The 24,140-nt window shown below is 40.5% G+C and overlaps 1 protein-coding gene and 1 pseudogene across 2 annotated transcripts in view; one reads left to right on the forward strand and one right to left on the reverse strand.

Annotated features, from left to right (window-relative positions):
* Positions 1-1,199: 1,199 nt before the first annotated feature.
* Positions 1,200-24,140, reverse strand: part of LOC308400677 (uncharacterized protein) — a 31,802-nt gene continuing 8,861 nt past the window's right edge. The window contains exons 2-14 of the mRNA XM_080888518.1: positions 19,674-20,140; positions 19,314-19,484; positions 19,126-19,187; positions 14,189-14,291; positions 14,035-14,120; positions 13,150-13,250; positions 11,777-11,847; positions 7,003-7,110; positions 5,899-5,969; positions 5,510-5,627; positions 5,254-5,418; positions 4,663-4,758; positions 1,200-4,581 (exon numbers count right to left, since the gene is read on the reverse strand). Of these exons, the coding sequence (XP_080744644.1) occupies positions 2,188-4,581; positions 4,663-4,758; positions 5,254-5,418; positions 5,510-5,627; positions 5,899-5,969; positions 7,003-7,110; positions 11,777-11,847; positions 13,150-13,250; positions 14,035-14,120; positions 14,189-14,291; positions 19,126-19,187; positions 19,314-19,484; positions 19,674-19,964 (3,837 nt within the window). The 5' untranslated portion in view covers positions 19,965-20,140 and the 3' untranslated portion in view covers positions 1,200-2,187. The remainder of the gene's footprint in view (positions 4,582-4,662; positions 4,759-5,253; positions 5,419-5,509; positions 5,628-5,898; positions 5,970-7,002; positions 7,111-11,776; positions 11,848-13,149; positions 13,251-14,034; positions 14,121-14,188; positions 14,292-19,125; positions 19,188-19,313; positions 19,485-19,673; positions 20,141-24,140) is intronic.
* On the forward strand, positions 7,734-11,756 carry LOC308401025 (tripartite motif-containing protein 16-like; annotated as a pseudogene). Its single transcript has one exon. The product of its transcript is annotated as a tripartite motif-containing protein 16-like (transcript).

The raw sequence follows: 24,140 nt of genomic DNA on the forward strand, positions 1-24,140 counted from the left end.
ACTGCTGAGCACTGTTTGACTGGGACACAATGGGCACCTCTGCAGTCGACTCTGAATCTATATAGAAATGATCTCGTGGGCCGGATATAAATATACGTTGGGCCAGATGTGGCCCGCAGGCCTCGGGTTTGACACACATGATGTAGATTGATGGGTTTGTAAACGAGATAATGAAAGATTATATTAGGTAAACCTGTACAACTGCTCACCGATGCAAATATTTAATTAGCCAATCACATAGCAGTAGCTCCACGCATTTATGGACGTAGAGATGGAAAAGAAGTTTAACAGGTTTGGTTGTTGGTATTACACAGGCTGCTCTGAGTATTTCAGAAACTACTGGGATTTTCTACACACAGCCATCTGTAGGGGTTACAGAGAAGGTTTTAGACTTGACAAATATTCAGAGAACAGCAGTAACGCCTGAAAGCACAATTCTTATTACAGTGTTTAAAGAAATCAAAGATACTTGTAAAGGTTTTTTTTAACTCTAATAACACATTCAAGATGAACACGTTGGCAGTGATGTTGCCAGAGACGTTTTCCTCTACACAAATCACTACAGTTACTTTAGCTTCAGCGTTGTTACATCACTACAGAAAACCTAGAAGCAAAAACACATTTGTGCTTGTTTCTTGAACTCTAAGAACTATAAAAATGGATGATTTTGAGATTGATGATGGTCTCGACTGCTTTAGTTTCTCAGTTTTAAATATGATACAAGACCAGAATTAATGAGAGGTGCAGACACAAAGAGGTTCTGCTCAAGATTAGATACAAAATGCAGCTGTAAGAATAGGAAATGTGGATATAGTTTCAAATGTGCTTGGTTTTAAAGTGAATGTTTCCAGACATTCATCCACTTGAAGCGAGATATTTCAGTCTATTTCAATTAAAACATTGTCTTCTGGCAGGAAAAAGTGCAATACAGTCTTTGAATGAAGTGCGCAGAGTGACTGAGGAACAATGCTTTATTAATTAGTAGGGAAACATTACATACATACATAAATAAAGACAGATAAACATAAAAATGTCCTCATATGAAAACACAACTTGAATTTTCCAAGTCAGACAGAAAGTGTCTGTTTTTAATCAGAGTTATAAATATCTCCTTGTTTAAACTGATCGTGTTTTTAAAAAAAGACACCACCGCTCTCAAAGATTAGTTATGTCAGGCTTTATAAAAACACAATTAGTAATATTATTATTTCTATATAAGTCCAGCCTGGATTAAAGAGATTCTGCTGCACGGTTCGTGCAGTTAAAGGTGCTTGTGAATCGAAAAGGCATTCAGTCACATGACCTTTAAAAACTGCAGAATTTTCAGGATACTCCAAAGATGTACATCTTTATAGCTGCAGATATTTCACTTTCAAAAAAGAAAAAAAGTACCACAGGAATAAATCAAAGGGAGTACAAATAAAATGAAATTAGATTTTATTCACTCCGTTTTTTAGCTCCCCTCCTTTCAATTCAGTGTTTAACTTTGCAGTTTGTATGTTGGTTGTAATAGTTTCTTTCATACAATACGGCGTACCCCTTACTCTCATAGTAGGAGCCTTTAGTCTGTGGATTAACGCACAGACTGACTCAAGTGTCTGTAGGCCTAATAGGAGAGATCAAGTCATGGCTACGGCCACCAAATTATTCAGAACTGCTAGTGTTAGTGTGGTTTTGACTGAAAGCTTGTTAGCAATCACGTCACAGGCTGTAGTCATTTCCCGACTCATCCAGAGATCTCAGAGCTTCACTCTGACCAAAACAAAAAGGTCTGTGATTTCTGATAAGACATCGGCTTTCCTGAGGTCGTGAGGAGAGGTCATAATTGTCATTAATCTTGGAATGTACTCTCAATTAATAGATTTAGAAAGAATACAAATATACCTTGAAAACAAGTTGTTTTTCCCCTCTGTGGTTGTTTAAAGTGCATTACAAGGACAATATAGTACAAAGAAAACGTAGTGAACTTTTCAGCTCCGCTGCACTTAAACCTTATAATAACAAACAAACAAGGTAACAAACAAGATTTAAATCCATACGAGACAATCTCATTGTATCTTCCTTTGTTACTCAAATTAAACTTGAACATTTTAAAAGGTATCTACATTTCATAATGGAGTGTATCTCCTGACTTTCCTGAAGGAGGAGTGATTAGGAAAAAATCCTCAAAACAAAACAACCAAGAGTTTATCTCCAGCGCGGCCTTGTGGGCAAGACCGAGTCCTGAGAATGAGCGGACTTGTCACTGTCACTGTCATTCCGTCTGTGGCCTTTAGGGGGAGCCAGCAAGTCGTGGCGCGATGCACGAGGAGATGATTTGACGCTCTGAGACTTCCTCTGTGAGGAGGGGGAGAGTTTTTGGACATCTGAGGATCTTGCTGACGCATGGACTCTTAGTGATCTTGATCGCGTAATAGGCAAGGAGGTGCTGGATGGGGTAACAGGGGAGGAGGTCTTGGAAGAAGGTTTGGGGGAGGGGTCTGACCCAATGTTGGGGGAGTGGGAAGCAGCAGGAACAGCAAGGTTGGTGTGAGTACGTCTGAAAGAAGAAGAGGCTGTGCTCCGTGCAAAACCCGGAAACACAGATGATGAAGAGCTAGTGGCTTTGCGCAAAGGAGTGGCAGGAGCACTGACGCTGCCTCCTGCTCCACTTCTTCCACCCTGAGAGAGTGCCCGCAGTGTGGAGCGACAGATCTTCTCCTCCCGCTGGGCTTTAGGTTTCATTAAGGGCTTTTGGCTGGACATCTTTCCTTGAAAGTCCTTGTTCTGTTCTCGGGCAGATGGCTGAGTACCTGAAACATTCTGGTTCTTTGAGTCCTTTGGATCCAAAGTCTTGGGGATCCCAGATTGTCGGGATGAAGGAGCATTTGCAGGCCTCGCTACTCGTCGAGGGGAAGCACTGCTTCGTTTTGAGGGAGTCAGACTGGTGGGCCCTGCGGTGCTGGAGGAGCCTCGATTCTTCTCTGTATGTTTGATTCTGGATGGACTTCTGTTGGTCCTGGATATTGGCACAACCCTCCTCATGTCCTTGTTCTCGGAGGTTGTGAGGGTCCGGATAGATTTGGATTTGCCAGATGCAGAGATAGTGTTTGGGGTAGGTTTCTTCCCATTAGTTTGGACTTTAGACGTAGGAAGGCTCTTGCTGGGTAGTTTAGATGGAGTTGCTGGTTCTGCTTTTACTTTGGTGGAAGAAGCTGCTTTTGCAGTTTTACTGGTTGAGTCTTTAGATGCCATGTTGTTTTTGCTTTTCTCTTCTGTTGATTGTTTTGAGACGGTCACTCCATCACTGTTCCTGTTGGTGGACACTTCTGCTTCTTCCTCCAGTTCTTTATCTTTCTCAGAAGCATCTGCTGTGAGAGCAGGCACTACATTAGGTGTTGGAGGTTCTTTCGGGCGCCACACAGAGGAAGAAACAAGCAGTGATGTGTCATCACAGCGGGGGACAGGCACTGGTTGGCTGCTGATGGGTACAGGCACTGGTTTTTCATTGGCCGGTTGAGGTTCTGAAGGCATGTCATTGGCTAAAGCAGAGGAAGTTAGTTTGTTTCCTCCTTGGTTGTCACCCTTATGCTGATCTTTTTCAGTTTCTGCATAGGTGCTTTGTGTGTCACTTGTAGCCTCGCACACACCCGTCACACACCATACAACCACCTTATCCTCTTGCCCCTCATCGCCCTCTCTTGGTGTTGAAGAAGAGCTGAGCTCACAGACTTGCTCATCAGATTGTTTTGGATTTACAATCAGTTGGCCATTATTCTGCACCTTATCAACTTGCAAGTCATCCCCTTTCTCTTCTTCCAAATCTGTGATTGTCAAATCATCTTGATGAAGACCGACATGTCTGTTTTCGCTATGACTTGTGAGGGTGTCGCCACTGCCAAACACTTTTAGCTCAGGAACCAACGTGCATTTGTCTAAAACCACCACCATGTTTCCTGTAGCAGTGGTGCTCTGCTGAAAGCTCTTATCAGTGCAGTCAGTCTGCTGAGTTAAAACCAGTTCAACATCTTTTGGTTTGCTTGTTGTAAGTGTTGCATGGCTGCTTAAACCCATGCCAGGTTGATCACTGCTGCTTTTGTTGTTGTGTTCAGATTGCTGGTTTGAGTCAGAGGTAGGTTTGACTGCAAGTTCATTTGCAGGATTAGTGGCATTTGCACACGTCTGGGTAGCATTTTGGCTGAGGTAAGTGGCAGTTGCATGGTTTTTGTTTTTTGGACTCCTTTTGGAAGGTGATGAGGAGTTTTGTGGTGCCGTCTGGGTGGACACTGGGAATCCTGGACTTGAGGGAGATGGAAAACTGCTCCCTTTGCCTCTTTGCTGAATGTTTTTGCGATCAGTCGCCTTTTCCAGGAAAGTGCTTAGTTCCTGCTCAGCAGCAATAGATGGTGAGCAGGATGGAGACTTTCGGGAACGACGTAAGCTCACAGCACGTCCCAGAGGACTGTGGGAGTTGTTCACTGGTGAGCGAGGGTGGGACCTAGGGGTCAGGAGCTCCATCAACAGTCCGGCCTCGTCATGCCGCGACAAAGCAGTGGACATGTCAAGCTCACTGTGGCAGCGCAGCCCAAAGACTCCATCCACCTATAACGGGAACAGAGAGTGGATCATCGTTAGACATCTTTGATTGATTTTGTTTTACAGTGTCTGCGTACGTCATCCTACCTTTTCTCCTCCAGCCCAGGAGTGCCTCTTCTTCTCCTCCAGCTCTTGTATCCGCTGACGACGAGCCGCCTCCTTCGCCTCCCTCTCCATGTTCTCCTTCAAAAAGAGAAAGAGAAGTTATTTTCCTGATGCACGTGACTCTTCTGGTCCTCCATAGCCTACAGATATTATGCATGTTGAAAAAAAATTCAGATCCTGATGGACAAATCAAAGCAAACAAATCAAAAAAATAAAACAAACTGTGAACCCTTGGGCCTTAAATACAACATCTCCTCTTATGCCTGATTTATGGTCTGGTATTTGTGTCTCTGTCAACAGCTCATCGTGAGAGAAGGGTTTGGGAATTCAAACTACTCAGAGGCAATGGAGACACACTTGAGCCAAAAAGCCAACAATGGTGAAATTGTTGGCAATCACACAAAACAGAAGGTTTAGAAACTAATATGTTTCACTGTAAATCAGAAGCGTTATGAAATATGGGATGAAGACTAATGTATCAGTTGAAGTATACCAACAGTTTTAACCACATCTACTGGATCTTGTGTGGATTGTTGTACAGCTCGTGTAATGGATTTGCATTCATAGTTGTACCTTGACAGCATTTGTGAACCTGGAGCAGAAGGTGTGGAAGATGCTGAAACAGTCGTCCAGCCTGAAAGTGTCTCTGTCCTCGCAGAAAAAGTCGATCAGCTCGCTGCCTTCCCTCTTTAGCTGTTGCCGACTGCCACGGAGTGAGCAGAGAGATGATGTGGCATGCTGAGACAAACATAATAGGCACAAAATTATTTTTTAAACTACACACTTATTTAAAGATTATATAAAACTAAAATACTGTTATGTGTATTACCTGCAGAAAGCTGTCCAGTTGCTGCAGCAGCTCTGTGTCTCTCTGGATGCTCTCCTCCACTGAGTGTGTGCGAGATGTCAGCAAATGCAGCTCAGCATCCAATGTTTCCAATGAGATCCTACCAAAGGAAGGAAAACAAATCCATGTAGCCTCATTTCTGCTTTGGTTTCATTCATTTTGTGTCTGGTGTAATTTAAGTATCAAATGAAGGACTGAAAAGAAACCAGCAGGGGGCGGTGTTCACTCAGATTCTGTAGAGATGTAATAAAATGATGGAAAGAAGGAGTATAATAAATAAATCCCCACCAAACAGGTTGATGGAGAAATGTAGTGGTGTATGTGGACAACTGTAGTATTTAATATGTGAATAATATGAAGTGATGTCTGACCTGGCTGCAGCCTGGATGTGACTCAGCTTGAGAGGAAACTCCAAGAGCTTCTCATCTTTTTTATGGGCTTCCTATAGAAAAACAAAAAAACAAAACATGAGACCCCCTCTTTCCAGCTACCTCCTCTTGCTCATTTTGGTGGTACAGAGGTGCTCTCAATCCACATAAAGAGACCCATTCTCTGTCCCAGGGTCCCCTTCTGGTAGACATTGCATGAAATCACCTTAAAGACATAATCTCACCAGCATGTTTAGGCCTTCTACCAGTAGGACTTGCCTGCAGCTCTATTCTGAGCCCCTCCTGAACTACTGAGCATCTCACTCTCTAAAGCTGAACCAACAACTTGTCAGAATAAACTAATTTCCACCTGTTGTATCTGCAATTTTATTCTGAGGGTTCAAATTTATATCAACTAGTTACTCAACAGCTTCCCCTTCAGCTTCAGGTCTCTCTTCACCACTCAAACCATTAAGACGTGGATCTGCTAATTTTCATTGTAACCACTTCACACTGAGCTTCAAACTCTCTCAAACTGTCTCAAGAGCTGATTTCATTAATAGATTAATCAAAAAAAGGATTGTATCATCTGCAAAAAGGAGAGACGTGTTTCTGAGACCACCAGATCTGAAAGAGTCTGTACAAAACCAGCAGTGGCGGAGTCCACCACTCTCCAGGAATAAGTATGACTTATTGACTGTAATGTGAACCAAGCTCTGGTTGCAGTTGTCCAGGTACCAAGTAGCCTGTAACAATGGCAAACACCCAAAGCAACACCAGGATGACAACCACATCATAGCATAGATCTTCCCTGGAAACTCTAAAGGTGTGATTCCCCATAAAAATAGGGTCTTTAGGGTCTTCCTCCCTAAAAAAAAGAAAGAAAGAGGGACCACATCTCCAGCCTACCCATTCGGAAGTAGTGTCCCTGACCTCCTGCCAATGAGTGCCAACCAGCACAGCCGACTACATCCAGAACCTTGATCAAATTCAGATGAATCTCATTCACCAATGGTGCCTGACAACCAAAGAGCACTTTAACTGTTTTTGTGACTTCAGCCACACTGGCGTATGTGCAAAAATGAAATGAACAATGATGTTACTCACCAGAGCGACAAAGTGCAGCAGGTTCATGCCTGGTTTGTTAGCTTTGGTGTCAGCCAGAGACAGGAGGGACGACAGCTTGAAGCCTACTGCGTTTCCTGCATAACCTCCCTGCAACGCACATAGCACAGAAATTAAACTCATAGTGGTAAACATTCAAACACTTGAACAACAGAATCTGAAGCTATAAAACTACATTTCCCACAAAGCAGTTGGTCTCCATAGTCTACCTGATAAGAGAGAGTAGAGACAGCAAGTCTCCAGTTTGACTGTACACCTAACATGTATCGCCCAATTATCAGCTCATTCTGTTAAACATTTATCAATTAAATGAACATAAATACACTTTTTCTGCAATCATTGTGTCATGACAGTCAAATGAGCTCATGCATTCAGACCCTGAGATTTTAAATGACAGATACTAAGATTGTGTAAATAAGCTAACACTAAAATACAACTTCTGCTCAAACTAGCAAACTAAACCGTCAGAAATAAAAGTAGTACTTCAACAGCAGAGTGACTGGCTGTGATTAAAACTGCAGATCAACCTCCGAACAATTTAACACAGACAAACATTTTTAAATGTGCTGTGTGAAAAATGACCACACGCCGTCTGCTTGAAACCACATCTCCTCTTGGAATAAGTCAAGGCCTCATAACCACTCCCACTTCCTGTTTCTGAAAAACACCCAAATCTTTTCCTGTATTGCATCAGTATTAGAGAAACTCACACAGTCACTGACACTGAGAGGAGAAATGGCACAGAAAGGAGTTCAGCTGGACCGAGAAACCTTCTCTTGTTCCATCTGTTTGGATCTACTGAAGGATCCGGTGACTATTCCCTGTGGACACAGCTACTGCAGGAACTGTATTAAAAGTTTCTGGGATGAAGAGGACAGGAAGGGAATCCACAGCTGCCCTCAGTGCAGGAAGACGTTCACACCGAGGCCTGTCCTGGAGAAAAACATCATGTTTGCAGCTTTAGTGGAGCAGCTGAAGAAGACTGGACTCCAAGCTGCTCCAGCTGATCACTGCTATGCTGGACCTGAAGATGTGGCCTGTGATGTCTGCACTGGGAGGAAGCTGAAAGCTATCAAGTCCTGTTTAGTCTGTCTGACCTCTTACTGTGAGAAACACCTCCAACCTCACTATGATGCAGCTCCATTAAAGAAACACAAGCTGGTGGCCCCCTCCAAGAAGCTCCAGGAGAACATCTGCTCTCGTCATGATGAGGTGATGAAGATTTTCTGTCGTACTGATCAGCAGAGTATCTGTTATCTCTGCACAATGGATGAACATAAAGGCCATGAAACAGTCCCAGCTGCAGCAGAAAGGACTGAGAAGCAGAAGGAGCTCGAGGTGAGACGACTAAACATCCAGCAGAGAATCCAGGAGCGAGAGAAAGATGTGAAGCTGCTTCAACAGGAGGTGGAGGCCATCAATGGCTCTGCTGATAAAGCAGTGGAGGACAGTGAGAAGATGTTCACTGAGCTGATCCATCTCCTCCAGAAAAGAAGCTCTGATGTGAAGCAGCAGGTCAGATCCCAGCAGGAAACTGAAGTGAGTCGAGTCAAAGAGCTTCAGGAGAAGCTGGAGCAGGAGATCGCTGAGCTGAAGAGGAAAGACGGCGAGCTGGAGCAGCTCTCACACACAGAGGATCACAACCAGTTTCTACACAACTACCCCTCACTGTCAGCACTCAGTGAGTCTACACACTCATCCAGCATCAATATTCGTCCTCTGAGCTACTTTGAGGATGTGACAGCAGCTGTGTCAGAGACCAGAGATAAACTACAGGACATTCTGAGAGAGGAATGGACAAACATCTCACTGACAGTCACTGAAGAGGATGTTTTACTGTCACCAGCAGAGCCAAAGACCAGAGCTGGATTCTTAAAATGTTCACATGAAATCACACTGGATCCAAACACAGCAAACAGACGTCTGTTATTATCTGAAGGGAACAGAAAAGTAACATTTATGAAGCAACAACAGTCTTATTCTGATCATCCAGACAGATTCACTGGATGGTTTCAGGTCCTGAGTAGAGAGAGTCTGACTGGACGTTGTTACTGGGAGGTGGAGTTTATGTAGCAGTCGCATACAAGAATATCAGCAGAGCAGGGTTTGGCAATGAATGTTTTTTTTGGATATAATGAAAAATCTTGGGCATTAGATTGTGACACAAGCAGTTATACATTTCGGCACAACAATATCCCAACTGTCCTCTCAGGTCCTCGGTCCTCCAGAGTAGGAGTGTACCTGGATCACAGAGCAGGTATTCTGTCTTTCTACAGCGTCTCTGAAACCATGACTCTCCTCCACAGAGTCCAGACCACATTCACTCAGCCGCTCTATGCTGGACTTTTATCTTTTGAGGGCGTCTCTGCAGAATTCATTAAACTGAAATAAATGTCACTGAGGGACAGTTGATTAAAATGTGATTTAGTTTTGACTTTCCTTTGGTCTCCATCATTGTTAATCAGACCACATTGTCACTAATGCCCACTTTGTTGCCTCTGACATGGGATCCCTCTCTACACTAGTCCATTTACATTTACATGCTTCCCTTAGGCAGTATTATTAGAGTGGATAGTATGTGGGCATATTCTCATTATTATGCAGTGAAATGTTGATTTACTTACAAAACAATGTTGGTTAAAATGTCTGTTTTAGTTTGCAGTTTCTTTGGTCTCCACATTTTTGCAGAGCACTCATCGTTGTGCAATTTCCTGTCAGTCACACTTTACAGATACTATTTTGATATCTTATCATTTATTGTCTAATTAATAACTGACTTTGTTTGAACAAAGACAATTTTCATTACATTTACATATATTTGTTGTTGTTGAAATAATCAGTTCAAGAAACAGCTTGCTTTGGGTTTTTTACATTGATAAATGCAGCTTTTTATGCTAATTAATGAATTTGCAGTTATTTGGGATCTAATTTTCTTTCACCTTTAATTATACCTACATATACATACAGCATACTCTGATTTTATTAATTAATGTGTAGCTGTGTTGGTCATATCGTTATTGCCATGTCGTTCAAAATTAATAACTTGATTTAAATATCCTCTTTGGAGGCTGCTTAATTTAGTGCACCAACCTGTTTTATGCATACAATTTTGTTTAGATCCACAATTTGAACTTTTACTCAGATTCATAAATAGTTTTTGTCTGATTTTCTTTCATCATTTTCAGTCACTGTTACATTTTGCACGAGTCTGATTTCTGCATCTGTTCACCAATGAATGCATGTCATTGGTCCACACTGTGTATAAGACAACCAACAGTTATGAATTAAAAACAAATCATTTTGAAATTTAAAACCTTTAGAAGACATTATATTATTTCCAATCAATTTGTGAGTGATAAATTGTTCAGTGATACCCTGACTGTAATTAAATGATGGATTTAGCCACCATGCTGTCACGCATGGTTTTGGCCGCCATCATGTCAGTTTTTAAAACAAGAGCCTATATTTGGATGATAACTTGAAGTCTAAGGCTACGTTCACACTGCAGGCGAAAGCACATCAAATCCGACTTTTCTGACCCTCTGCGACCCATATCCGATCATGGTATGACAGTGTGAACGGCACAAATCTAATATTTTCAAATCCGATCTGGGTCACTTTCGTATGTGGTGCTGAATCCGATACATATCTGATGTTCTAGAAAGCGACTGCTGTTTGAACGGTCATGTCGCATTAAATCAGTCTTTTACGTCACTGACACAAGACAGACGCCGATTATCAGCGCCGGAGAAGACATCGCGAACGCTTCCTGGCCATCCAGAGAAACTGTTGGGAAGACAACGTTGGAGAAACGTGAACATTTTATTTGTACTGTATAATCTGCAGATTCTGACAGAAATCTGCAACTATCCTTTGAAGCACCGCTCCCCTAAAACAGCAATAAGGATAATTATTAGGCCATATGTAAATAACAAAATAACTTTAGAATTTAAAGCAAAATTGGGAAACGTAAAGTCTGAAACAAGTCTTTATATTAACGGCCAACAGTCAAACAATACTGTTCAGTCTGGGTGTAAACAGAGCGCGTTGTGTGTGACGTCTTCTTTTGCACATGCGGGCCACTTTGAGGGTTCACACTAGAGCGCGTTTGCTGTCAGATTTTATCTGCAGTGTGAACAAGCAGACAAAAAAAATCAGATTTGATCAAAAAAAATCAGAGTTGAGCATTAATAAGACCTGCAGTGTGAACGTAGCCAAAGTTACAGTTAATCTCATGGTTAAAACTGTAGATATGAATCTAAATCTATTTGTAGCAGTAAACATGTTTAATTCTGATCTAAAGTTGAACATTTAAACATGAGTTTTTTTGGGACTGACTCAATTTTGGAGCCAGCCTCCAGTGACCACTTGACACTCGTATTAATATATGTGAGTGTTTTTAAAAAGAGCATATTACGTCTGATTATAATAAGGAAGAGAAGTTCTATGAAAACACTGCTTTGTTTTAGTGTCGTCTTAGCATTTCTTTTTTAATTTGCAGCTCACCTTTTCATCTTGACTCACTCTAATAAAAAGTTTCCATGCAAAGTTTTAGGTTATGTACAGAAACAGGAAATAAACCAGAATTCTAATATTAAATTACTGTCACGGAAATAAAGGGTGTAAACTAAAAAGCCTTTTGTTGCCTCTTCTTCCTTCTTGTATTTCTTTTTCTTCTTCCACCATCTATCCACTTTTTTCTCCCTCATCTAATTATTCATTGATGCTGTACAATGTTTTTTTTTTTCCTACTCACAGCGTTAAGGAGGTTTCCGGCCTGCAGCACCAGGTGGAGAACAGCATGGAGCTCCTCGCAACACATTAATTCTGGAGGACGGAGACAAAGTAAAAGAAATGATGTCTTCATTTGTGTCAGTACATAAAGGATAAACCAATGCAAAAGCATCACCTGCTGGAAATAACTGTGTAAAAAGAGAGTAAAGAGAGAAAAAACACAAAACCTGTGCAGTAAAGATACAGATAACATAAGCTTATGATGCTAAAATCCCACTGGGTTTGCTGTTTTATCACATGCAGTGTTAGCATGTGGAAGGTTAGTTAACAGTTCAGGCAGTTATCAAGTTCACACACACACTGCTAAAAATACTGAAGGTGTTAGTCTGTATTGGGTGGAGGGTGTAAACGAGGAGGAGAAGGCTTTACTTCAGGTATTTCTGCACCAACGACATTCAGTCCAGATTTATTGCGTTTTATTTCTTTTCATCTTTTTTATTATTATTTTATTTTTGTTAAAAAATATTCCAGAGTTTCATACACAGATCTCTTTTCTTTCTTTCTTTTTTTACAACTTCTGAATCAAACGGCTCACTCCTTCACATAAAGGTGAAAGTACTGATTCTGAGACATTGTAACACAATCTGTGTAACAGAATCTGCTAAATCTGTGAAAGTGTTTCTAGAAGCTTCTTGGTTACACCTCTGCGTGGTGATTCTGAAGCTAAATGAATCCTCTGAGATCGATGCCACCACTGATGACGACCCCAAACAGAACCTTATGTTTGGAGTCAAGCAAAATAACTTTTCTGGAGGTTTTTAATGTTTTTGATGGATGTGAGTCGGTGTGATTTCTTTGTTGTTTGTTCATTGCCGAGACACAGAGATAGGGTTCATCAGCAGCAATGAGCTGCATCTCAGAGTAACTATTAACATGCTCTATGCAACTTTTAACACCTATTATTTATTGTATATTTGACCAAACCCTACTTTACCTCAGTGCCCTGATCCCAGTGTCAGGAGTCAAACGTTACTTTTTTTTAAAAATGTAAAATTAATTTTAAAAAGTTGATGAGTTTGCTCTAAAAAGTTTTACAGCTCCACCACCATCGTTGGTGTTCATGCCATTCTCTCAGTAATTTCAGTTCATACAACACAGATAGAAGCAGTCTGGCCACACAATCTCTACCTGCCTCCTGCAGCACATTTGCTTGTGGTAAGGAATAAAACATTGTAACACACTCAGTGTTGGTTCTGGTCCTTCTCTGCTCTGCGTTGACACTGAGACAATAAGTAAGAGAAGAGAAAGCAGAGCTGTGGCCTGTGTGAGCTCCCAACAGCGGCTGCATGCAGAGAGCAGCTCATCCGTGTGCCGCTGATGCTGCGAGCGTGTTACCTTTGATGGCGGCGCGAAGGATCTTAATGTCCCGTTTCATGGCCTCGCACGCTGCCGGAAAATCCTCCTTTAAGAGCATGGATTCAATGCGGACTGTGTAACTGCAGACCGAGAGAGAGAGGGGTGAAAATGAATTGATTAATACATTTTTATTTTGCGTCCAAGCTGGTACACATCACTAAATACAGCTAATGCTACTACTTTACATACTCTCGTAGTAACTGTATACCAGCAGCTGGCAATTAGTTTGAACTGTGGGACTATTTTTAGCGCATCTCATTAAGGAGATGTTGTTATTGGTGTGTGGGGGAGCTGCAGGCATGTAATTGATTCAGCTTGATGTTTTTGAAATGATCTGAAGGCAGATGTCACATTACCAGCGCTCCAGCAGCAGCTACTTACTAACATTTGTTTGTTTTGTTGAGCACAAATTGATGCATTAACGGTTATGATTCCTGAGTCACTGAGTCAGCTCTGTTAACTGTCACAAGGTCCTGTTTAGTGATACAAAAACATTTTCCCCCACTTAGAGCTAGAGCTGGTACACAGGCCACTTTTACCCAACACTGTTTCACACCAGTGCATCATGTTTTCAAAAATTCAAAGTAACCACTGTACAGCCAGTAAAAGTATTTATGTTTAATGTTGTAAGTATACAAGTACTACAAAAATGTACTTTTTTGGTGCAGTATTTCAGTGAATGCAACGGTGAAACTGTACAGACAGTGGAAGCATTTTCAGTGTAAAACTGTTTCATGGATCTTGCATGAATATCGGAAATGTTAAAAAAAAAGATCATAAAGGTTTAATTCTAATTTCTGAAACTTGCAGTGAAAGTTGAACGCAGCATAAATCTGAATAACTAAGTAAAAGTTCAGCGCTCACCTGGGCACCTGAATCAGCCGGTACATGAAGGAATCGGCCAATGAGAGCTGAGAGACTTCGCCGCGGTGTGCCTTCAGTTTCTTCACCTTCATGAGTGCAAAAAGATGGATCAGATAAAAAAACACATCAGTGTGTGTGTGTGTGTGTGTCTCACCTCTTCAGACTCTGGCAGCAGTTTCAGCATTTCTCTCAGACGCTCCACCCCAAAAGCCTCACTGTTGCCATGGCAGATTTCATCTACTATAGTCTCATTGGACCTGGAGGAAGAAGATGTTTAAATTTAGTGTGAGCAGCGATATAAAAAACAAACACTCATTGTGCTGAAGTTAAGAATTAAAATGGCATCAAAATAACATTACACTAAGCTGATCTGGGTTTTCCCCCCACAGAGATTTAATTACCATCTGCACACGTACAAGGTACACTCAGTTCACTCTGTCAGGTTAAAATTCAAACAAGAAAATGAATAATTTAAGACAGTTTTATCACTTTGTGAACTCCAACCTTTTGCTTTTAAATGATAATTTCATTTTCAACATTGAAACAATGTTATATATTCATTCAGGAATTAGCCTGAGACGACATTTATAGTTATTTTTCTGTTGACTGGAAGCACCTTCCCTGTTACTTAAAGTAAAATAAAATGGACAAAATAACTTCTTTAACTAATTAACTTCAGTGCCGATACACGTCCAGTTTATTTTAACCTACACAGTGGATGAAGAGAAACTCAAAAACTCAAAATTTAACTTATTGTACTGTTGTCAGGAGATAGAAACTTTCTTGCACAGAGTTATTGTGCAAAGCTGCTTTCAAGGTCATGAGGAATTCCATAAACTTGAGATTTTCCTATTTGATATCCAGTTTTTGTATTTTTCGCTGAAACCTTCAATTTGTTCAATGAGTACAGAGCACACTTTCACAGTTAGGCCAAGCACAAAAAGACTGAAATTCTGATGTCAGAGTTCATTAAAACCGTTTCTTGACTGAGTGAGCTGAATAAACTGGACAGGCGTGTTCTGTCAGATCATCCCACCAAGTACAACTTCCTTGTACATATTTTTACACTCTGTTATAAATGCAACATGATGTCACAGAGTTTGCAGATGTATTAACAACAGTTTTAGTAACATGCTCTGGACATACTTTTAAAATGCGATTTTCTAAGCAACAAGCCCTAAAACGAGAAAAGCAAAAATCCCACATTTGAAATTTTGTTTCCTTAATTTTATGACAAAGAAAATTAGTATTTTCTGAATACTGTCTGTCAGTGCTGTTTACATCTGTCTAAATCTCAGCCAAGGATATCTGAGAGTGGATTTGTGGGTTTAGAAGTTGTTGGCGTTCTGTGTGTGTGTGTGTGGGGGGGGGGGGGGGGGGGGGGGGGTTGTTGGTCGGAGAGCTGTTTGTCACACATTAAGTGGTCGTTCAATGGAATCCGCTGTGACGCTAATGATTGTCTCCCCTGCTCTCTTACCTGCCTGAGAAAAGTTGGCTTTAAATTTACGGCAGTGATTTATCAGAGATGTGCGGAGCATGGAAGGAGAGCGTGAGAAATAGAGACAGGTGGTTAACAGTGAGTCTTTACAGTTGCCTGCACAACCTGGTGGAGTCTTTCATGTTTTAAGGCTGCATTTCAGTAAATGGTGTTGGAGATCTTGTTAAAAATGGAAGAACTATGAACAAAGAAAAGTCAGATTTTGACACACTGCACAAGTCTGGAAGGCATTTGATTGGTAAAGACTTCATTTTTCAACATCAGAATAATCCCAAACACATTGACAATTACAGTAAAAGAACACCTTGACTGTACCTGGACCTGCACAATAAAATGGTATCAGTCATGGACTGGCCTCCCCTGAGCCCAAATCTCAACATTACTGAAGCAGTGTGAGAACAGAACAAACAAAGCAAAACAACACATCCAAAGAAGAGTTTTGAATGTCCTTCAAGAAGCCTGGAGAACTATTCCTGAAGACTGTTTAAAGAAAGTACAAGCATGCTGTTTAAGAAAGTTCAGGCTGTGCTGAAGAACAAAGGCGATCCTGCTAAATATAGATTTTCAGGCTCATCTGAACTGTACAAACTCTGATTTGTCTTATATATTGGTTTTCCATGTATGTTTTCTCACGTTTTAATAAATCGCTGCACCTTTGTTTGTTTTTTAACCATTTCCTTAGAAAAGTATAAAGAAGTGCAGGGCAACTCGAACATTTTGCACAGTCATCCCAAAGTATATTTCCTGGAGCAGATGGCTGTGTCTTTTACTTCCCACTTCTCGAAATTGTTACTTTGTTGTTGGAAAAGTTAAAAGTACTTATACTAAAGTCATGATGCATGCTTAATCATCCAGGTAAGGAAATCCTGATGAGTGACGAAACTTTTCTCCACCTGGAAACGTTACGTCCGGATGAACAGAACTAACTTTTGGGTACTTTTAGCTCGGTGTTAAAGCAGCTGCAAAACCTTCAGCTTAATTTGAAACTGAATGACAGAGTTTTTGTGGATATTGTACATCGTGAACATAAAATGATGCAATACAACTCAGAATCTTCTCCAATTGATTTCAGGTATAGTTGCTGTACATTCCTGCTCTCCGTCTCCCACATGCCTGTATGTCCCTCAGTGTGTTTGGTAAGCACTAAGTCTCAACATGGTGACCTGAATGATTCAGCACATTCATTCAATACATTCTCTAAGCTTAGCCAACTGACTCACCTTGTGGACACTTTTTACGTGACTTCCTATCTCTATATTAAGCTGTGGTGAAGATGTAAAATCCTCAGTGAGGTATAAATGTAAAAAGGGTGAAGGGAGGTTTAGATAAAGCAAGTTTTTTCATTCTTTGAACTACATTAAAGCTTCATGAATACGTATCTATGAACAATATAAATGCAGTAATTCTGTCAAGCAGCATTGCGGTGACCTTACCATGAATGGGTTACAAGACAGCAGGCCCCTGGGGACAAGACCACCAACCCTCCTATAGAGGATTAAGACATCAAGCTCAAGGACACACGAACCACAACTGCGGTGTAGCCGAGCTGTTTAGTGTCTCACTGGAGCAGCGCTGTGCTTTGATTTGAATGTAGGATATCACTTTCTTGCTGTTTTGTCCCATTTTGTACGCTTTTTTTGTTCATTTTATGTCCCTTTGTAGCCACTTTATGCCTGTTCGTGACCATTTTGTATCTCTTTATTTCTATTTAATCGCTCTTGTAGAGATTTTCATCTTTTTGTCATCAAATTATGTATGCTTGTAACAATTTCGCATTTCCTCGTATTCTCATTTCGTTTCCCTTCGTCACTGTTTTTTTCTCTTTGTGATCAATTTTAGTTTCTCAGTCTTCATTTTGTATCTTTTCATGGCTAACATAAGTTTCCTTGCACCTATTTTGCATCTTTTTAACCATTTTACACCCCTTTATTGCCACTTTGCACCTCTTCATGCAAGTTAAGTTCACTTTCAGCCATTTGGCCTCCTTTGTCACAAGGTTACACCATTCTCATTTTTCTTCTTTTCTCCTCAAGTGGTTTAATTCTTCTTATTGCTATTTTGCATCTCTCAGCCTCTTTGTTGTCACTTTAAATCTTTTTGTTAATAATAGTCAATAATCAATGACATTGTAGTTATTTTCTGTCACTTCTGTAGCTCTTCGTTGTGAATTTAAATCTTTGTTTAGACAGTTTGTCATTTGTCAATTTAAGATCAGTTTATATCCATTAAGTTATTCTAAGGAGCTTGGAAAGAAAAGCGTCTGGACTTCTTTAAGTTTCCTTGAAGACGTTTCACTTCTCATCCGAGAAGCTTCTTCAGTTCTAAGAGCGATTGGTGGAGAGTCCCAGATTTTAAGCCCTATGGGAGTTTCCCCCCAAGAGGGACAAAGGACCCCCTAATGATCCTCTACCTAATCACATGAGCCAAGGTGTGAAAACTGGTGTAGGTCACAATCAGCCAGGGTTTCAGGTGAGCTCATTGTGAAACTTGGCCCCACCCCATCGTGTGATTTCCTGAGGTCAGATGGCCCAGGATGTGAGTGGGCGTTAAGGCGTCTGGGAAGGGATCTCAGAACTGGATTATAGATGGCAGACAGTTGGTGTCGTAAACCACCGCCTCTGTTCAAAGACGGTCGCTCACAGTGGACATAGATGAATTATTTTACTCCTCTTTCAAACAGTCTTCTCTGTCCAAAATGTGAACATTGATATCCTCGAAAGAGTGACCTTTGTCCTTTAGATACAGATGGACAGACGATAGAAGCTTCTCGGATGAGAGGTAAAAAAAAAAAAAAAAAAAGGTCTTCAACTAAGCTCAAGTCCTTTTTTAAGCTCCTTAGACTACGATGACCCAGATGACTGAGAACCTTCACATTCCATTAAGTTATTATTTTACATCTCTTGTTTTGGTCAACTTGAATTTGATTGTTGTCATTTTGCTCGCTTCATCTCTTGCGTCCCTTGTTGTATTATCTCCGTATACGTCAGTCTTTTCCTCTAATCTGACATATGGTCACATGTCTGTAGTGTATTCAATCAAGTATAACCTGCCCACATCACCACATTTGTTTATTCAACACTTCAGGATGATGGTGAGGAAACACACTACAATACAGCATCGCTTTGTGACACGCCATCAGCTAATAAAATCCCCATCTCCGTCTGACAGTCATTTTGTCATAGTCATGCTGTGTCATACCCACATTATTCTCAACAAACACCGACATGACAACACTGTCTGCATTTAGCATTCCTGTTCATGACTTTCCTTTTCTTCTTTTCTCTGGGAATCAAATCCGTGACCTTTAAAGTGAAAGCTTGCCTATCATAACTTAATCCACTCGACATAACTTTCAGTCAGAAATTATCAGTTCGATGCTCTGATGCTTCTTATCATGGAAATCAAACAGAGGCAGCAATGAACAACCAAATACATAAAAACATATTTTGTCTTTGTCTCTATGTTTTCATGTTGGGTTAAACTGTGTGTGTGTGTGTGTGTGTGTGTGTGTGTGTGTGTGTGTGTGTGTGTGTGTGTGTGTGTGTGTGTGTGTGTGTGTGTGATCATGCTCAAGATCAAGTGAGATTATTTACCTCTTGAACTGTTTGAGAAAAATTGCAATGTTCATCCCTCGCTTAGCATCTAGGATGGAAACCTGAGTGTGAGAGAGAGAGGGTCAATCTGAGGTCAAAGCCCTGGTGGAAACTGTCACACACACTTCACTCCATCTCCCATGCCTTCAACAAACAGCAGCACACGCAGCCCTGCATCAAAAACACACCTCCTGTTTGGTCTCTCTAAATGAGCTGCTGGTTTTCCCTCCCCTGGCGGGCGTTGCCAGGGTTTTTGATTGACCGTCATGTTGACCGAACAGCTCTTCGACAGTCTGAGCGTCAATCTCGTATTTCTGTTTCACTTGGCCTTGAGTCCATAGGTTGAGCCGTCCCTTTACCTGAGACACAGACTTTAGTAATGTAATAGCCGTTTTATGAAAGTGCTCGATTTCTCTTTGGACTCAAGCGTTTTCAGAGAGGTGCTTAGTCATCATTTACGTTTGCCAGTAAGTAAAACAATGTAATATATATTAAAAATATATATGTTAAAACAATGTGCTGAGACAAATGTAAAGCAGGAACTCTACCTGCTCCTCTGGAATCGTTTTCCAGAAAAAACTCCTCACCCTCCTTTTCTTCTTCAGCCCACCAGCGGGGTGTCCAAGCTCTGGTGGCAGAGGCAGTAGGGGAGGAGGAGGTGGGGGAGGTGGTGGAGGAATGTCAGGTGATTTCATCTGCTTATCTTCTATGTCAGCATACCTCGATGGAGGACGAGGAGGAGAAGGGAGAGACATTGTCACGGTAACAGCTACATCCTCTTGTTGGACAGAGAAATCTTGGCTCCCAGTGGCCTGCGAGACGCTGCCCATCACATGCATCCCTGCTGCTGATGGGGCAGTCGAGGACAGGGGAGATGGTGGGTTTGGAGGCAGACTGTAAGATCAGTGGGCCGATTAACTGACCATTGTGAAGGGTATAGTTACGAGGATGAAGATGGGTCATAGCATTTGAAACATCGGATGACACCAAGGTCAGGTTACGAGATCTAAAGATGCTGGTAAGCAAAAGAAAGGAGAAAATTAATGTTAGCTTTAAGTGAGAGAATTAGCTAAGCTTGTTATTAAATCTAAATATACAAAATCTTTTTGACCCATAAGGAGAACCAGAAACAAATTTTGAGTTTACAGTAGAAAACACATTTTACAGACGCAGCAGTTCCACGTTTGTGAGAGAAATGCAGTTCATTGCCCATCCACCAACGGCCATTTGAGGCTGGTTCCAAGAGGGAGTCAAGCCACACAAACTCCCACATTACATTTTCAACCTTACAGTACCAATAGACATGTCCACTTCTGGCTCCAACTAAATCTCATGGTAGCAGCCGACGTGCTAACAACTGGTGAGACTTCAAAATTGAGAGTCCAAAGCCAGGTGTGGATATCAAATGATTATATTTATTCTATGGGAAAAACTTCAATAACTAATCAAGTTATTGCAAAAGAACAAAGTAAAGAGACCGGCCAATAACCCACTGCAAAAATATGTATTCCCCAGCTGTTTGGCTAATGGTTGCTGAAAGGTGCTTTCGACTCGACTCTCAGAGGACTGCTGCAGTGGCATTTATGCACTGGAAGACGATGACTTGTCTGGAATTACTCACCAACTATTCACCAAACAGCAAAAAAATAAATAAAACAGAAACAGTGGTTTTCAAAGTAGAGGTTGGCAAGCATTTGCAGACAAGTTATTGTATTGGCTTTTGACTAAAGCAATGACAGGTATGTTTTTGGTGCTTTACGACTGAATGAAACAAGTGACAACCAGCAAGCTCTAACAACCACTCGCTACCATTCAAGGAGACACTAGCCGTTCTCTGGGTCTGTGTTTCTGAAGCTACCGGTTTTTGATCTTTGACAATTTTTTTGCACTTCTTCCTTTTTACAATAATCTCAGCTGATGTTCTCTTTCCTGTTCATGATAACTTTTCAAATAAACCAGTGTTTGACCTCCACGTGGTGCCAATGTGATAGAGCTATGCCTGTTATTTTATATTTGCAAGGTCTGCCTGTAGCTGAATTTCTATAATCTCTATAATTTCTATAATCTTTCTCTTTACATAGCCAAAGAGCTAAGCAAAAAGATACACACAGATAAACATTACACACATTACGTGCATTACACAATCAACTCCAAGTCCAATATAAGGTTTTTTAACTCTCCACCAACTGTTGAAGGAAATATCTGGAATTTTAGGACGCATGTCGACTATAAGAAAATTACTTTTTCTTTGTATTGGGTAATTAAGAAAGAAAACCTCAAGTAAGCTGAGAGCATTTTTTATATTTGGTATGACAATAATCAACAAACAGTGTCACTGTGATAGGACTAATAGGACTAATAGGAGAAATCGTGTTCACTGGAATGCAAAATGTAAAAAGCTGCTGCAGAGAGAAAAATGACTTTGGCACGTAAGCATGTTGGTCTCATGCTGACATTCATCTGTATTATTCATACTGTGGGTGTGTGAGTGTAATTACATGAAAAGCAATTAAACATTTATAAAGTTAAACATTTGCTTTTGAGTCGTGTATGTGTTTCTACCGTTTTTGTTAAGCCTTTTTCCTCTATTGAAAATTGTTGTGTTTGTTTTTTCAAACAATTAAACACCTCCAGCAGTTCTCCGACCTCCTTCTCTTCAAACATCACCAGCCTCACCTGGATGTCAAAGCATCTGCTGTACAAAGGTACGCTTAGAAATTGAATATATTGTGACCTATCTAATAAATGAAGAGTCTGGTTCAGACATTGAAGTCCCCCATAGGATGAATCCTGCTGGTTTTTGGGGTTTGAGTGACATAACTAAGGTTTGATGCTATATAAATAAAATTTAATTGAATGCGCTTTAGATATACACGCTCCTCAGAGGATGAATCTTCTTGACTTTTTTCCCCTCCCACTGCCTTTTATTCCTAGGACCACCATGAACAGGATTATTGTTGTTTCAGCTAATGCTGTAGATTGATTGCTGTACAATCTGGCTTAGACGTTCATGTTCCCCAGAGGGTGAATCCTTCCTCCAGCAGTATCTCCCCCCTGGTTTAACATTTGTGGTTTTGAGTGGAATCTCTCTACAACTGTTAAATGGATTGCACTGAATATGGATGAGACATTCACATTCTCCAGCATATCAATCCTACTGATTTTATTAATTCTCTTTGTTTTTCTGTAGCACCACCATAGTGTTGCCATGTGCTGCTTAACTATTAAACTTCGGTCCTCAACATGTCTACCATCATCGTGGGATTTATTGCAATCAAAACCACCAAAGTATCTCAGGATATGTTACTGGAAACTGATTGCTGTAAAATCGAGTTCCTCTAAGGAGGCTGAATCCTAAGGTTTAGATGATTGTCTAACTTTCCTAGCAGTAAAATAAGATTGAAATTTTTGATTTTGAGTAAAATATCACAATTACTGAGTGGACCTCTCTCCAAAGCAGGAATCCCACTAACCGTTTTGTTCACCTGATTATCATCATGGCACTGGACCTTTGTTGTTCTATTACTGTACAAGGATTGATGCAAAGCCTAGGTTTAGCATTCATTTAGACACTAAGGATCGAGCCCACTTTTTCTTTTTTTTAATCCTTATTGACATTTGTGGTTTTGAGTGAAATAACAGTTATTGAATAAACTACGGTGAATTCTGGTTTAGATGTTTATTCCTCTCCGGACTGAGCAGAAAACTTCATGGTTAATGTAACTCTTACTCACCATGATGAAGAGCATTGCTAATTGCAGTTTTTCCTAATAACAACTCCTTTGGCGTTTTTGACAGCACCGGCAGGAAGCCCACGAATGAATTATTTAATACATACAAGATTCCCCAGTGTGAAGTTCTGGATACATGTCGACAGAGATACACACTTCCTGCTGTTGAATTAGAGATGAGTGTGTTACGTAAGTTAATCTCACAACATTGTTTTTCAGCCAAATTTCATTTATGTTGATTGTGTGTAAATGTTTACAATTAGTCAAAAATGAGAAAAATATTTTCTTTAATCTCTCGGGATATTAAGTTAGTTGTTTGTTTGTTTTATTTGTTTTCCTAGAGCATATCTTGTCTTTTAAAAACATTTATATTTCGATTATTATTTTATTAAAAATGTAACAAATGAAAATATATTAATTTTAATAAATTAAATCTAATAACATTTTATAAATGTAATAAAATCAAATAAATGAAACCCACAAATGAACAAAAATTATTAAGAAACTAATGTTGCTGTGAGCAGCAAACTTTCCAGTAAAAACGTGATGTGCTGGCTTTGCTTTACTTATTTGGTGTCGTTAGTGTTTTTCAGTTGCAGAAGCATGAGGGTTTGGGTCGGCATGCACGGCTGTGCAACTAGTCATAGTATTGCTGATTGTCATGGTAACACAAACAATGACAGTTTGTATACTTGGCAGAGAACACATTTAGGTCACGATGTGCACGTGTGTTAAAACTACACATACATTATCCTTTTCTCCTGAACACCCTGAGATCTGTTTTTTTCTCTCGCATCTCTTCATCCTCAAAGGACCACAAACAAAACATTTTGACAACTTTCTCTCTTTAAACAGTTTCAGGCAGTTGATTTAAAATGTGAGTGATGATGAGGTCCAATCACATAACTCAAAATGCAAAAATGCCAAACTGTTGACCTGGTTCTCATGAAGGTTTCTAATTGGACAATGGGGTTGTGCGGTAGAGGAGGAGCCACAAAAGTACAAACAAGAATGGCCACACTCACACAAATCAACAAAAATAAGAGCAGAACAGCTCCAGAGATAAAGAAAGCGCGGAAAAAACGCAAAATGTAAATGGATGACAACAAAACAAAAACATGACTTTAACGTGGCATTAAAAAGCCATAAAGACCAACTACAGTAACAAGAACAGGAAACTACAAACAGGAAATATAGCCACATGCAAAGAACTACAACAGTCCACAAAAAAGCTACAAACAGATGCAAAATGACCAAAAAACCCAAAATGTTTAACAATGACAC

The sequence above is a fragment of the Rhamphochromis sp. 'chilingali' genome (assembly GCF_963969265.1).
Source record: "Rhamphochromis sp. 'chilingali' genome assembly, chromosome: 1".
NCBI lineage: Eukaryota > Metazoa > Chordata > Actinopteri > Cichliformes > Cichlidae > Rhamphochromis > Rhamphochromis sp. 'chilingali'.